General features: G+C 36.5%; 2 protein-coding genes across 2 annotated transcripts; both read right to left on the minus strand.

Moving 5' to 3' along the window:
• Positions 1–880: 880 nt before the first annotated feature.
• Positions 881–3,204, minus strand: LOC127640644 (olfactomedin-like). The gene is made up of 5 exons (XM_052123327.1): positions 3,111–3,204; positions 2,804–2,962; positions 2,368–2,580; positions 2,103–2,235; positions 881–1,852 (listed from the first exon to the last, which is right to left on the minus strand). The coding sequence occupies exons 1-5, from the start codon at positions 3,141–3,143 to the stop codon at positions 1,041–1,043; spliced, it is 1,350 nt and encodes a 449-aa protein (XP_051979287.1). The 5' UTR covers positions 3,144–3,204; the 3' UTR covers positions 881–1,040.
• A 5,152-nt stretch (positions 3,205–8,356) lies between these two features.
• On the minus strand, positions 8,357–12,088 carry LOC127640678 (olfactomedin-like). The gene is made up of 5 exons (XM_052123372.1): positions 12,023–12,088; positions 11,291–11,449; positions 10,206–10,418; positions 9,907–10,039; positions 8,357–9,759 (listed from the first exon to the last, which is right to left on the minus strand). Exons 1-5 carry the CDS (start codon positions 12,050–12,052, stop codon positions 8,948–8,950), a joined length of 1,347 nt encoding a protein of 448 aa, XP_051979332.1. The 5' UTR covers positions 12,053–12,088; the 3' UTR covers positions 8,357–8,947.
• Between the last annotated feature and the right edge of the window lie 3,826 nt (positions 12,089–15,914).

Raw genomic sequence — 15,914 nt, forward strand, 5'->3', positions numbered from 1 at the left:
AATAATGAGAGTGCTAAATTCACTGTTCAAAGAGGTCCACCCAGCAATTGCTCCAGTCGAACTAAGCAGACATTTATTAAAGCACTAAGACACGAGAGGTTGTGCGTTACAGTGAAATTACCACAGTTAAAGAGTGTTGTTAGGCATGAGGTGAAGTGAAGTGTATGACAAAAGACATCCATAAAGAATTACATAATCACATAAACAATCCTTCCCTAAGGTGATTACCTTATTATTACGTGTAACTGCTTACAATTGCCTAGCATATTGGCTATTTTACAAAAGTTTTGAATGTGGCTCATTCAAACAGATTTCAGAGTCAGAACTATTTATGATGACATATTTAAAAATGTACATAAAAAAAAGAAATTGGAACCTGTTAGCGCCTCTCTGTGTAGGGCCTGTTTTGATCGCTGGTAAAGTTAAGTTGAAAGGACTGGCATGAAATCTGGTATGCTGAATATGTTGGATTGTTTTTGTGCTTTTCAGATGTTCAGGAACTAAATGAGCCGTCATGTTCAGGAAAACCAGAGCAAGAAACGGTACAGTCAGAAGAACTTTCAATCAAACACTTGAGCGCACTGAACGATTGTTGACTGATTGTTCACTGTTGATGAAACGACTATATTCTACTTAATAATTATGCAATGTATACTATGTTCTCTCGTTGTGTAAATCATACTATACATCCAGATTTATTCATTTTTAGGCAAGATTTTCTTTAAGATATTCTTATAAGTTTCATTGTATTAGAACTAGTTGTGTATATTGTATTGGACACCTCAGGAAGAGCTTGCATTGTCAGTTGTTTGATCCTCATAATCAGTTTATTGGTATATTTGTTATTTATTAATGTGTGCCTCTGGCTTAGCTTTGCAAAGTCAATCTAAGTTGTCAGTAGACAAAGAAAATCACTGGACCATCAACAAATAAGCTTTAGGAAATTAAACACATCAGATATTGAGACTCCTTGAACTTTTTGAATTTGAAACACATTTATTTATGAGAAATTGTATTGGTTAGCTGCACATGAAAAGCCCTCAGAAGTAAGTGTCATATGCCAAAAGATAGGCGTCATTATACAAGTAGAGTCTCCTATCAACAGGGTTGTAGTTCAGATTGGCAATTCCTGCTGCTACCTTCTCAAAAGGCAAAGAAAGTGTATTTATCTCCTGACCAGTGGTTGTATCAAAGGCATAAAACACCTCTTCTTGGTAAGTACTAACAAAGCGTGTAGCATACAGGACCCCACACACCATAAACGTGCTGCTGACAGACCTCTTAAAGAGATTTGTCTTCCAGGTATGTGTGATATTGAGCTCTACTGGGTCTAAACGACTCACAACAATGTTGCCGTGGTTCTCCTCTGTGGCATATATTACCCACACAGCATCTTGGTCAGCCTCCAGGTCGATATCAGTCCAATCACGGCAGCTGTAGTAGCAGAAAGGGAACTTATTGTCTATACCAGCACCATTCAACTTCATTCGCTTGGTTGTCTTTGTTGTAATGTTGAAGCTGCAGATCTCAGCTGTGCTGTAGCATTGGTAAAATACAGTGTTATCGTACAGTATGGTGCCAGAGCCTTGAACAGCATTCTTGTCAGTGTAGGATGGTGCAATCGGTTCGTCCTTGTAGTTCCTGTTGGCCATGAAATCTTCATGCGAGTTGTACAATCTGATTGTGCTGCCATGCTTGTGTCCACTCGCCAGACATTGCTCCCAATAGCGTTCCTTGCTATTAAGTTGGGCGTCACTGCCCCAAGCACCAGAAATATATGACTTGCTGAAGGAATTGAGCTTGGTGACAACCGGAGCACTTATTTTGTTCATGATACGCTGATGACAAGTGCCTGCAAGTTGCACAATAGTTATAAGAAATTGGCTAATTATTTTGTCATATCCTCATAACTGCAGTGGTTTCATTTGTTCACTTAATACATTTTTTTTAACTTCATAATTAAAACTGCCAAAATACTATATTAGACATAAAATAATACAATTTCCTCCTAAACATCATTTGAAACCAATTCTGTTCTATGAACATTTCTACAACCCACCCTCAACCAAAACGTATCCACGAATAGTTTGAAATGTACTTACTCCTGAAATTGTTCGATATGCTCCTGCAGGTCTGTGCACGGTTGTTGAGGTCACGTAACCTCTTCTTCATTGTCTCTAGGTTGAAGAAGTCATCTCTGTACATCTTCTGGACATCGTTTTTAGCCTTATTGAACTGATAAGTACACAGATGGTACATTTATCTGAAATATGTATATGCCATTTGGAAATATGGTCAACTTTTATATTCATTATTGTTTAAATAGTTCCACGTTCTGTCAAATGCTGGACTAACGGAAAGGTCTACCTCATGTAGTAGGTTATGTGTCTCATTATTGGGGTTGTGCAAGTGGGTTTCATTGATAGCATGATGGATTTCCTCGAGCTCATGGTTCAGCTGATGCAGATGAAGAGCATTGTACAATCCACTTGTGTGAAGATAATCAAATATTTTCAGATGGGCTGTGATGTTCTTAAGAGTGGCTGCCATCTTTGGCAGTTCAACATGTTGGCTCCCGACCTGTAAGTTACCCACAAATTAGTTAAATGACATTGAGATTTAGGGATATAGGTACAAATATTTTAAGATATTGGCTCCATTTTGCTAATATATCATTGGTGAGTATTGTATAACGCAAATATGTAAATAATCCATTCTAATGATTATTATCTGAAAATCATTGCAGACTCTGTTAACTGAATTAATGTTATAAATGGATGAAAATGACTTCAAAGGAACTCACCTTTTCCTGAAACTCATTCAGGTGGGCCTCACAGCTCTGGACCTGTTTTGTGACTTCCACAAACTGTGCAGCAGGAAAAGTCCAGATCGAGCTGCTTATTTTACACACACAGGAATCATTCTGCTGTTTTCCTGGAACTCTCTGAGCCTGGCCCGTCGCCTTAAAGCAATCACACATATCAAGATTATTAAATCATACCGTACATACATAATGAGCTATGCTAACCTTGTCCCCTCTGATATTTATATTCAGAGTGGTAGTCAGTGACTACAACCTGAGTGCTAATTTGAGACAAATAGAAACTTACAGTGACTGTGAAGATAAACAGGTACAGGAGCATGATGATCAAATGGCCCGAAAGACTCAAAGACCTGCTTTAAAACTGCCAAACAATGACTAAGATGTTGCAGTTTCAGATATGCTAATTATTATTGAAGAGGATGTGAAAATTGCACAAATGGCACATTTTGGAAATTTAGGAAGACATTAAGTTGAGAAATATAGGAAACTTTCGTCTCAGTCAACCACAAGTTCAACCCAAAATTTTCCAATCCTAGCCCATCAAAAATGTTATGCAGACTTAGCGAAACACACAGTAATCAGGTCAACTTCATATCATCTGCACGTTCATAGTAAAGACAATTATATTTTGTATTTACATATACTGTGATGATATATTCTGATTTTCCAACACTGATATTCTGGCTGAAAATTACTGTACATTCAAGGTGACGTAATAAAAATAAAAAATAAAAAAATATATATATATATATATATATATATATATATATATATATATATATTATTTTAAGAACATCTGTGTTGAGATGTTTAGATGAGATGAGTTGAGATGAGATGTTTACAAAACCAATTACTTTTCTTCCGGATATGGATGGAAATGAAACCAAATTAATTATTGCTAATATTGTGCATGTATGATGGCAAAAGAAAAATTAGAAAGAGTAAGTCTTCAAGATGTGCCACTGATTTTGACATAGCATGATAGTGAAATGATATTTCACACATGTGCCAAAGGCATTGACAGAAATGAAGAAAACACAATCTGTAGCTCCTTAATTTTTCACTTTTTACTCATGTCAGCAGAAACGGTTGACTGACTGCCAAAAAGTGCCATTCTGAGACTATTTCTAATTAAAAAGTTGATAAGATTGAATTCAATAAAAAAGTGAAAGAATACAATATTTCAGAATGAATACAAATTATTGGAACATGAATGAGATACATTTTCATGATGCAATTACAGTCCTTTGAAATGGTCAATTTCATTATGTTTGGTAAAAACCTTTGCAGAAACAATAATTTGACCACATACTGATGGAAGGTGCCTAAGAAAGTCAATGGATACACTCTCCAACTAAAAGTGAAAAATTGGACCAGAAAGCATCTCAGGACCACCTGGTCTCTGAAAAAGGACCCTAAAGCTTTGGTTATGACAATACTGACAATAGATATAAGCATGGCTTCTCAGAACTTGTACTGTTACTTTTAAGCACACTGATGATGTCAGGAAGTTGTCTAACTTGTTAATTTCACAATTGTCTAACTTGTTAATTTCACATTTATTTCTCCTTTTTGTTCTCATGTCAGCAGAATTGATTGGCTTACTGACAGATTCTGTTTGTCTTGGATATTTCCGACAAGTTCATCTAACAATACAGATTTAAATGGCTCCAATTTAATAATAAGGAATTGCTGAAGTAATATGAATTATTAAAGTGATAGGTAACCCAAAAACGAAAATTCAGTCATGATTTACTCACTCTTATGTAGTTCCACACCCATTTTTCTTTCCACAAAGGGAGATGTCATGCCTTAGTCACCAATCACTTTCAGTGCATCTTTTTCTCCATCTAAATGAAAGTGAACGGTGGTTGAGAATAACATTTTCTTCAGCTGTTCTTCATTTTCTAAATGTTCTAAGAGGAGGAAAAGTATGACAAAACATTCATTTTTGGGTGAACTATCCCTTTTACACTTCCATTGCAACATAAAGATGTTCTTTTTCAGTTCTTTTCAGTCATTTTGAGGTTTTACAATGAGATCGAAGCAGTGCATTTTGCATTATGTCAATTTGTTGTTTAGAATTGTACAATGAAAGGCTGTCTATACACTTCGGCCAAATTTGTTCTTTGAAGCACAGGATTTGTTCCATAACCAATATTTCTTATAGTGGATGTATATTTTATATTGGAAGAAGTGCAAACAAATTAGGTATTGCTAAAGAGCATCAAACACTAGATGCACTTTACTCATTCATAGTTAAGCAAACCATATTACAATAGCAAACCACCTCCACACCCTCTTTTGCCTCACCCATAGTATCCACAGAATCAGGTGATGAACTTAAACTTAAATAGTTTCATGTCAGCAGACATGAAAAAAAAAGGTTTTTTGCATTATACGTACCTAAGATCCTGTCACGGAAAGTTGTTCTTGTTTCTCAAGGCTACAGGAACCTTTTCTATCTCAATTATGAGCCAGTCAAGCTTATTCATTTTGATGATCATCGTTCCTCTAATGTTATCACAGGTAAGGAATAAAGCAATACATTATCTATTTAAATGTAAAAAAAATGTCATTATAACCAACACTTTGTTTAAATATTGTATCAAACAGAGCACATGTTGTATTCTGAATTACCCAAAGTTATTTTGTTTGAATATATGTTGGTTTGATTTATTGATATCCTGCAATTTCATCACAACAGCCAGTAAGGATCAGTGCTTGGGCCACTTCTCTTCTCTATATACACAACTTTTATATACATAAAAATCAACCCAATTATTGATACCTACTAAATTCACTACATAATGTATACTGTATAAATTCCCTAATATACTGTAAGTACTTATTTTTCAACCATTGGAGCAATTCAAACTTGAAGTATATATACAGTAACTTTGTGTTTTCATGAGCTGCATCAGGGGGCAGTCAGTCAGTCACCTCACAAGCAGCAGGTGGCCACCGAATGAGAGTCAGTCACACTGGATGCGTTCCTGAAATCTGGACTAAGCACAACAGAATTCAGAGATCCCGCATCCAGTGAGAACAGGACAGATTGACGAACTCAATTGCGAAATGGACTGCTGTAGGCTTATGTTCAATTATATGGGAAAAAGAACAAAAATATTTATTGACTTCTGAAGCCACTTTTAGTATTGTCTAATAAATGACCTTCTTGTCTGCCACAATAATGCAATAATTCAGTCTGAATATCAGAATTATTATATTTGTTATATGATGATTCTTATTATTGTTTAAATATTTTAATTTTAATTATTATTTTAAATAATTTCCATGTTTTTTTTAATTATTGTTATTACAATATTATTCGGGGGCTTTTTCTGCAAATATTGATGTATTCATTTAAAGGTGCACTCAGTAATTTTTTCCCCATTAAAAATATTTACTTCTAAAGACAATTTTGAAACATATGTATAAAGTCATGACCACTCACATGTGATGAGGTCTCTAGGTCATATCAGTAACCTTATAAAAACTGTTTTATTCTACATGGGGCAGGGTCGCCATCATGGTGGCAGCCATTTAAGAATCACATGACCATCTGAATACAACTTGCTTAATCTCAGAAGCTGTCTTGTTATTGGACACTTTCACTCTTGGATTAAATTAATCATGGCTGATTAATTTAAATGGATTTTTATTGTAAAATTGATTTTATTCATCTTTAAAAGGCTTCCCCTCCTACCCTCAAATATAATGAATAGTTATAAATGTACTTCTAAAGTTGTTTGGTGCGGTCATGCAGGTCTGCACACGGTTATTGAGGTCATGCAACGGAGATATGCAAAACACAATCTCAATTTTACCTTTTTATTCTCATGTCAGCAGAAATGATTGGCTTACTGCAAAATTGTGGCATTCTGACTACAAAAATTACCAGTGGAAGGTAAGTCAGAAAGGGTTTAGGTTGCACTGAATTCAGTGACAGTAGGTCGAAAGTTCTTCAGCTGTAATTGGCCTGTGCTTACCAATATATTTAAACCATTTAGATAGCTCCTTGTATTGCTTGAACCAACAACTTTCCATTCATCAGTCCTTGATTTAGCGGCTTCGCTATACAGTAACACACCCAGGGCCGCCAATAAAGTGGGGACAACTGGACCTTTTGTCCCAGGCATGAGCTGGGCCCGGACCGGAGGGGAAAGGCTGTTCCATATTATAGAGTGCATCTTAATGCATTCAGCAGGAGAAACGAATATAAACATGGAGACAGTGCGCAACAGTGAAAGCCGTCGGGGTAGCACACGTTACTGGAGTAAATGTCCCCAATATTTTATTTTATTTTATATGACCTTTTAATGAAATTACCCTTTATAGCCACCCCACTTCCTAATGTAGCCTATATATCCAGGTTGCCCAACCTTCTATATACCGTCTCCTCAAATGCCGCCACCCTGCCCAACTCGACGCATTATGTCTACATACTTACCTGCAAGGAAAAACTGGGTCTCAGTGACAGAGTCTGGCCTTTCCTTGAGGCAGAGCACAATGAATGTTTCCACGTGAAGTTTATGTTTCTTCGAAAGACACTTCAAATCTGGTTAGCGCTTCAGAGGGTATCAAAGTTGTTTAAAACACAAACTTCCTAAACACAGCAAAGCATTTGGCTGAAACATTTTCCTACAGGGGTTGCTGACACCCCCAGATCAACACCTTAAAGTTGGGGGTCATAAACACCCCTTATCCTGACCCAGACCAAAACCATGAACAGGTTTTAAAAAACATTGCCTAAGAGAAATTACGCTTTAAATTTGGGAATCAAAAACTTTCCTGTTCCCAACATCTAAAGTGTGAACAGGTGCCCTCATCCTGTTTAAACACAAACTTCCTAAACACAGCTAAAGCATTTGGCTGAAATATTTCCCTACAGGAATCTTGACACCCCCTGTTTGCAAATCATTTCAGAATATCGCCAGGGTGGGGTGTGTCTAACATGAATTCACACAATTTCCTGCTAGAGTTAGTTACCACTATCACTGTTTGACACACAACCTGTAAGGAATCCTCTGGTCTACGCTTACAATTGTTTTCAGATATCTCCTGATCTTAAGGCCAGGATAAACATCACCATGAATTGGGACACAGCTCCTTAACATGGTTATACTACATTTTATTTTTACATTAATAATTTTTACCCCATATTACGTCATCATTGTTGAAAAACATCTTGGTGATTACAACATTGTATTATTTAATCAATCTGCTGGAAAAGGTATTAGGGAGGCCAGAAGGGTAAGACATTAAACCGAGGTCCTGACTAGGACTATGTTTGAAAAGAGTAGGGATGTAACCCCATTGGACTGGCCAAATCCACCCATTGGCTTCCTAATAATAACCATCCATTAATTGGCTCTATAACTCTCTCTCTCTGGCAGTGGTTAAGGAGAGCCCCTTGTTCACTGTGTAAAGTGCTTGTGAAGTGTCAGAAAAGCACTATATAAATGTTTAACATTCATAGAATTTAATCTAATAGCAAACAATAAGACACTGAAACAGAAAAGGTGACCATGCATAAGCACATTTATTGCAAACATTTGGTTCTGTTTGGGTCATTTGATTCAAACATTTCAAAAGTCACAAAAATAGTTACATGTTATTGCAGACCTCAAAATTATCTCAAACTAATCACATGATCTCTACTTCATATATTTGCTGTGCATTTACTTTTATATTTGAAAAAGTAACCTCCTGACAGGCTACCAATAACCTCTTGAAATAAAGCAGAACAGGGCATATGATGCAATTTAGACTGATAAATTACAAACTTCTGTATACTGCAAAGCATACATATTACTTAAAGCTGAAGTGTGTAACTTTTCAATGTTAAAATACTCCTATCTCAGCATAATATGCAGAGGCAGCTGTAAGTCATTCAGAGGATGAGTTCTTCAAAAACTGGCACAATGAATATACTCCACTGTTTGAAAAGTTTTTGGCTGGGATTTTGTTGGCAGATAGATCTCCAAATAGGGCCGAGAAATATGTTTTTGCCATTTCTTTGTGGAGCAGAAATTACACATTTCGCCTTTAATGCTTTTGAGATATTTTGAAATACAGCTTAAATTGAAGCTAATGCAAGTTTCTGCATATGATAAACCCTCAGAAGAAGGTGTTATATGCTAAAAGATAGCCGTCATTATACAAGTATAGTCTCCTATCAACAGGGTTGTAGTTCAGGTTGGCTATTCCTGCTGCAACCTTCTCAAAAGGCAAAGAAAGTGTATTTATCTCCTGACCAGTGGTTGTATCAAAGGCATAAAACACCTCTTCTTGGTAAGTACTAACAAAGCGTGTAGCATACAGGACCCCACACACCATAAACGTGCTGCTGACAGACCTCTTAAAGAGATTTGTCTTCCAGGTATGTGTGATATTGAGCTCTACTGGGTCTAAACGACTCACAACAATGTTGCCGTGGTTCTCCTCTGTGGCATATATTACCCACACAGCATCTTGGCCAGCCTCCAGGTCGATATCAGTCCAATCACGGCAGCTGTAGTAGCAGAAAGGGAACTTATTGCCTATATCGGCACCACTCAGTTTCATTCGCTTGGTTGCCTGTGTTGTAATGTTGAAGCTGCAGATCTCAGCTGTGCCGTAGCATTGGTAAAATACAGTGTTATCGTACAGTATGGTGCCAGAGCCTTGAACAGCATTTGCGTTGGTGTATGATGATGCAATATATTCATCCTTGTAGTTCTTGTTGGACATTAAATCTTGATGAGAGTTGTACATTCTGATTGTATTGCCATGCTTGTTTCCACTCACCAGACAGTGCTCCCAATAGCGTTCCTTGCTGTTCAGTTTGGCATCACGGCCCCAAGCACCAGAGATATATGTGCTGTACTGGGAATTTAGTTTGGTGACGACTGGAGAACTAATGTTGGTCATGATGCGCTGAAAACAGGCACCTGCAAATTGAAATGTATTTTAAAATCCGTTGTTGAGGATCACTCATTGTCTGTGGTGGTTACTGTAATTCCTCAATACATAAAAATGTATTTTTAAAGGTTTATAGAACCATATATATCTGACTTTGGTGTCAGTGAGACACTTACTTCTGAAATCTTCAGGTATAGTTTTGCAGGATTGTGCTCTATTGTTGAGTTCACGTAACCTCTTTTTCATTGTCTCAAGATTGAACAAACTATCTTTGTACATGTTCTGGATTTCCTTCTTTGCCTTAAGCAACTGAGAGGAACACACATGTTAAAATGCAAAACATGCCCTTGTTGCAATAATTTGGTGGTCTTTTTTTTAACTTAATAAAACCTCAACCACAAGTAACTTTATCCCTCTTAAGTCATTTCAAATTCTGATCACAAACATTTTTGGTTGTTTATTTTTGGAAGTTTACCTCATTCAGCAGGTTTTGAGTCTCCTTGCTGGGGTTTTTCTGGTGTATTTCTCTGGTAGTCCGATGGATTTCTTCAAGCTCTTGGTCCAACTGTTGCAGGTGAAGGGCATTGTACAAGCCATTTGTGTTCAGGTACTCAAAGGGTTTTAGACGTTTCACGATGTTCTTAATGCTGGCATCCATCTTCGGCAATTCATCGTTTTTGTTCTTTATCTGGAAGTCATGCCATAAATTACTTGTTTAAATTGTTAATTTACTTTATTTGTTGGCAAAGACAGATTAGTCGGATTGCTGTTCGATTGGCTATGCACATTCCTAGCCTGATCTCGTGAAAATTGTGACTGGAGACATTTTAGCAAAATGATATAACGTGGATCATAACACATATCCTGGTGCTGCTAAAAGCAAGTTACATTTTCTCCCAAAAAGATAAGGGTTTTAAGGTTAATGTTCGGTCGAGTTTTAAATCAACAAATCTGACAACCCATACCCTAGACTTAGTCAGGAAAAGCAAATATGAAAAGTGTAATTGCTGAATCAACCGCATAATTTTTTGCCGCTTCCATGATGCGTGTCGACTCCGGTCTTTTGCGTCGCAAGTGCAATGCTCTGTCAGTTGAGTTAACATGCATTTTGATCATGCCTGAACAAGCTTGTAAATGTAGTTGGTTATGTAACGCACTTGTTAAAATGTATCGCCTTGTAAGTCATGCACTATAGTAAAAGTGTTTTGATGTCCTCATGAGACGATCGAATTGCTGTCTGTCTTGAATGTGTTTTGAAGGGCATTTACTGTTCACTTACCTTGTTCAAGCTGGGATAGGTGTAAATCGGTATGCTGGGTTATACTTTTAAAACAAGGTGTACATGGAATAACAATTGTAAGTTGACCACTCAGTAAAAACGCATTGAGTGACCAAGTGTAAATACCACAATAAAGACTGTGGCTTCTAATTTCTTCTCTCAGTGTTGTAAAATGTGTTGTCACTCAAAAAGTAAGTACAGTAAGTTTCTTTTCAGTTACATTTGACATAAGTCACCTTAATGTCATTTGCCATTTGATTCAAGATGACTTTGGATCTCACCTTTTTCTGGAACTCAATAAGGTTGACCTCACAGGTCTGGACCTGCTTTGTGACTTTCTCGAACTGCACAGCAGGAAATTCCCAGATAGAACTGCTTATTTTACACACACAGGAATCACCATCCTGTTTACCTGGAAATCTCTGAGAATGACCAGTCACCTGAGTGTACACACACAGACAAACATAGCATAGTGGACTCTACATGCTGTTCTGATCATACCAATGATCAACCACCTACATTACTTGCAATGCTGATATTTATTGCACATTTGTTTTGAATTCTAATATTTTCATTTGTTTTAAATTTAAGACCAATGCAACAATACAATCATTAAATGGAAAGTCTTCCTTTTTTTTACGCAAAGGGATGCATTTTTCTTATTATTTTACTGTTATTTTACATTATTAAAGGCAACTGTATTTGGTGAATAAAATACAATTGGCTATTCCCGCCACTATAAAAATGAAATACAATAATCTTGATTGTTAATGTTTATCAATAGAATTTGCTGTAATGACAGTTATCAGATTTGTTAGACATCCAAAGTAATATGAACAGATAAATAAGCTACAAATGAACAAATATTGAATAAACATAGAAATGTGCAGTAAAGAAATATAGGAGTATCCAGATTACTAATTTCAGTAATACTAGAAAAATTGAACTTTGTACTCTTTGTTTATTCCAGTTTATCTTTCAGCTAAGACATCCAAAGTGAGAAGAGGACTTACAATGACTGTGAGGAGTAGGAACAAAAGCATGATGATCAAATGGCCCGAAAGACAAAAAGACCTGCTTTTAACCGTCACACAATCTATATGATGATGCAACTGTAGTTATGCCACTTCCAAATAAAGTATTGCAAGACAGCTTTGAATTCAACAGAATCAAAATATCAGAAAATTACAATTTCGAAATAACCTACAATTGTGACATGGTTTTACGGTGGGGCTAAAAAAACCTAAAATTGACAATTCATATTTGAGCAAAGACAATCACACCTACACATATTTCCTACTTCCATGACCTGCAGAAGGTGTCCAAAGTGATAAGAAAACTCATGCACAATCTGTATCTTAATCAATAGATAGGAGTGGTGGTGGTGTAGTGGTCTAAGCACATAACTGGTAATCTGGTATTCAGAAGGACCTGGTTTGAGCCCCATAGCCACCAACATTGTGTCGTTGAGCAAGGCACTTAACTCCAGGTTGCTCCAGGGGGATTGTCCCTGTAATAAGGGCTCTGTAAGTCGCTTTGGATAAAAGTGTCTGCCAAATGCATAACTGTAAATGTAGATAAAAGTCTTGACTTACTCTTAGTTGGCAGACCATGTCTAACTGTAAGGGATGAGCAAGACAGGCAAGGAGATCACACACACACACACACGTCTTTCTATTTGGAACTGGTTTCACCCTCATGACCCGGCCATCCAATTATTGTTATATCTAAAATCCAAACTAAAATACCAATATCATCACATTTTACTAATAGCTGCTGTGCAAACAAGTAAACCATAATATCACTCTGTATACCTTCCTGTAAGAGTAAATTTTATAATCAAGATAGATTTTAACCAAAATGTTTAATTGTGTTCTCAGAAGAAGGGTATTTTTATGTCAGGTCAGGGTAAGTTGACACATGTGTTTTAAATGCTATACATTTATACAGGTCAAAACAAAGGTTTCAAATTTTTCTGTCACCTTCTACCTTTTTGCTGTTTCACAAATGTTGTTTCTTAAGTTTTACTGTTTAAAATGTTCTGAAATGTCTACAATACGCTGTTTTATGGCAGGATTCCTTTTCACAACTACCCCATCTTGCTGTGGCCATTTCTCAGAGAAATAGATCTAGGGAGTGATATATGGTGTACCAACTGACATGTCAGAAGAGGTGATTAAGAGCAACATTACTGGAGCAAAAGTAACAAAGGTTATACGACTACAATATGTGAGAAATTAAGTGAAAAGGGACAGTTTGTTGGTACTGATTCATTTTCAGGAGATAAAGCTGCCGCTTAGAGTTATGGTTGGGTTCATGAGCTACCCAGTAAGAGAGTATATACCACCACCAATAAGATGTTTCAATTGTCAAAGATATGTTAATGTGGCAGCTGTGCGCAATAGTAAGCAACGCTGTGGGAAATGTGGTGGAGAACATCAGTATGTATCATGTGGAGAGGGTATAAAACGAAAATTCTGTAACTGTGGGGGAGAGCATTGTGCTGCTTACGGGGGATGTGATGTGAAGAAAAGAGCAGTAAAGGTACAGAACATTAAAATAACAGAGTGGATTTCATATGCTAAAGCCATTAAGAGAGTCAAGAACATATCAATGCCCAGCCGTGGCAACTTATATGCAATTAAGATACCTGAGAAAGAGAGAAGGAGTCATTGTAGGGTAACTAAAGGATCTCTATTGGTGGACACAATCAGTTTCTAACATTCGTGGCAGAAGTGATTATTTGTTCATCCCAAACATTTAGCAGAACAGAAAGGATCAAGATTATTATTATTAGAGCAGCAGAAAAATATCTGGATGTGCAAGATATCACTATAGAATCAATTAATGAATCACATAGAGCCGGACCAGCAGGTACACAATCGTCCAGTGTGGAACATATATGAAAGGACTGATTGTACTTCATTGGAATGTGAGAAGTCTTATTGCAAATGGACAAAAGTTAAAAAAATGTATGAATTAGAGAAGTAGAAGTAGCTATGCAACTGGACGTTGGCCACAGAATCGGAGTAAGAAAGTACAACGAAGAGGTGGATAAGAATTGGCTCACCTGAAAATGTGGGCAGCAGCCACCACTGATATATATATATATATATATATATACACACACATATTACATTTACATTTATGCATTTGGCAGACGCTTTTATCCAAAGCAACTTACATAACTTATTACAGGGACAATCCCCCCGGAGCAACCTGGAGTTAAGTGCCTTGCTCAAGGACACAATGGTGGTGGCTGTGGGGATCAAACCAGCGACCTTCTGATTAACAGTTTAGTGCTTTAGCCCACTACACCACCACCACTCAACATATGAATATAAAGTAAGAGCTGTCCTTCCGCATCGCTGTTCCACACTCCAGTTCAAAGCTGGTTTGCCAACTGCCAAAAAACACGAGAGAAGAAGAAGAGGCCTTCTAGCTGGCCTGTATTGATACAATCACGTTTTAAGTGATGTATGTACCTTGCAAGCGAAAAGCACAAGATGCTGACTTGTCAGCTGTCATCACTGCTGGTATTGCCCTTGAGAAAGACGTCCTTATGGATTTAAAAACATGAGATGTTCTACATGATCCTGTGATTGATTAATTAAACAAGAAAGAAGGAATGATTTTCACTTCAAGTCAATTGTTAAGTGATTTTTGCATTGTTATAGCAACATCAGGAGTTTTTTAAGTGTAAATTAGGCTGCTTGAGCATTCAGTGTCAAATCAAGTTTTGAAAAGTAACCGTGTGCCCTGATGAAACAATTTAATGCAAGCAAAATTTAAATCGCAAATATTATTAGAGAGCTTTTTCTTGGTATTAGACCTTGGATCTGGCTTTCTTGTGTGGACATGTTTTTAAAATGGCAATTGGTATTATTAGTTGACAGCCACATAATGTATGATAGGCATATGGTGTCTTATTGTGAAAATGTTTTTTAAATTTTTTTATTTATATTTTATTTTATGAATCGCACAGAAGCCCTAGACTTTAAATGCACTGGCCGCGGCTGGCATCTTGTCTCAAAAGGTCAAGGTGTGTTCAATAAACTGTGTCCTTTTTCCTGGGCAATAACTGTGGAAATATTTCATAGTATTTTTGTTTCCAAGACTTTTTAGGTTTGTGCCTATTCGAAATATACTTTAAAAATACATCTACCCTGAGAAATATTCACTAGAGTACAAAGTGACAACTAGCCCCAATATCTCCTATATATTTTGTTCTGTTTTGTAAAGTACTGGTTGACAATAAAGTTAACTTTAAACCCTTGGACTTTTGAATATGAAGAACAAATCTTCAAGACAATTACAGTTTGAGGAAGTACTGTTGCAGCATTATTCTGTCCACAGAAAAATGTGAAAGGTGTCCACAGAGATAAGAAAACACACACTCTTACTTCCTAATTTTTCACTTATTTATCTGTATCTTTATCAATATTTGGTTGACTCACTCATGGTTGGCAGGCCATGTCTAGCTCTTTACAACGGAGTTTATTGTTTTATCTTAAATCCAAACTAAAATACCAAAATCATCACATTTTAGCAATAGCAGCTGTGTAAACAAGTAAACAATAAAATCTCACTGCATACATTTATGTAAGAGTCAGTTTTATAATGAAGATAGATTTTAAACAAAATGTTGAATTGTGTTCTCAGAAGAAGGGTATTTTTCATGTAAAGTCCAAAACAATGGTTTAACATTTTTCTAAGTTACCTTCTACATTTTTGCTGTTTCAAAAATTTTGTGATTTTTTTTTAAAGAATTCACATATTAAACACAGAAAAACTAAACATATATACACAGAATCAACAATTAACCCCCACTATTAATGGAATACAATTCATTTTATCACATTTACCTTCCCAGTCATCGATAAATGTAACGAAGCCCATCTGCCC

This window comes from Xyrauchen texanus, chromosome 49, assembly GCF_025860055.1.
Source record: "Xyrauchen texanus isolate HMW12.3.18 chromosome 49, RBS_HiC_50CHRs, whole genome shotgun sequence".
Classification (NCBI taxonomy): domain Eukaryota; kingdom Metazoa; phylum Chordata; class Actinopteri; order Cypriniformes; family Catostomidae; genus Xyrauchen; species Xyrauchen texanus.

Excerpts from the sequence above, each read along its gene's own strand:
- LOC127640678 (XM_052123372.1), bottom strand. The coding sequence starts at position 12,052 with ATGCTTTTGTTCCTACTCCTCACAGTCATT. Across the intron at positions 11,450-12,022 it reads TCCTACTCCTCACAGTCATT|GTGACTGGTCATTCTCAGAG; the intron begins GTAAGTCCTCTT and ends GTGTACACTCAG. Across the intron at positions 9,760-9,906 it reads TATACCTGAAGATTTCAGAA|GTGCCTGTTTTCAGCGCATC; the intron begins GTAAGTGTCTCA and ends TTCAATTTGCAG.
- LOC127640644 (XM_052123327.1), bottom strand. The coding sequence starts at position 3,143 with ATGCTCCTGTACCTGTTTATCTTCACAGTCACT. Across the intron at positions 2,963-3,110 it reads TGTTTATCTTCACAGTCACT|GCGACGGGCCAGGCTCAGAG; the intron begins GTAAGTTTCTAT and ends GATTGCTTTAAG. Across the intron at positions 1,853-2,102 it reads CATATCGAACAATTTCAGGA|GCACTTGTCATCAGCGTATC; the intron begins GTAAGTACATTT and ends TGCAACTTGCAG.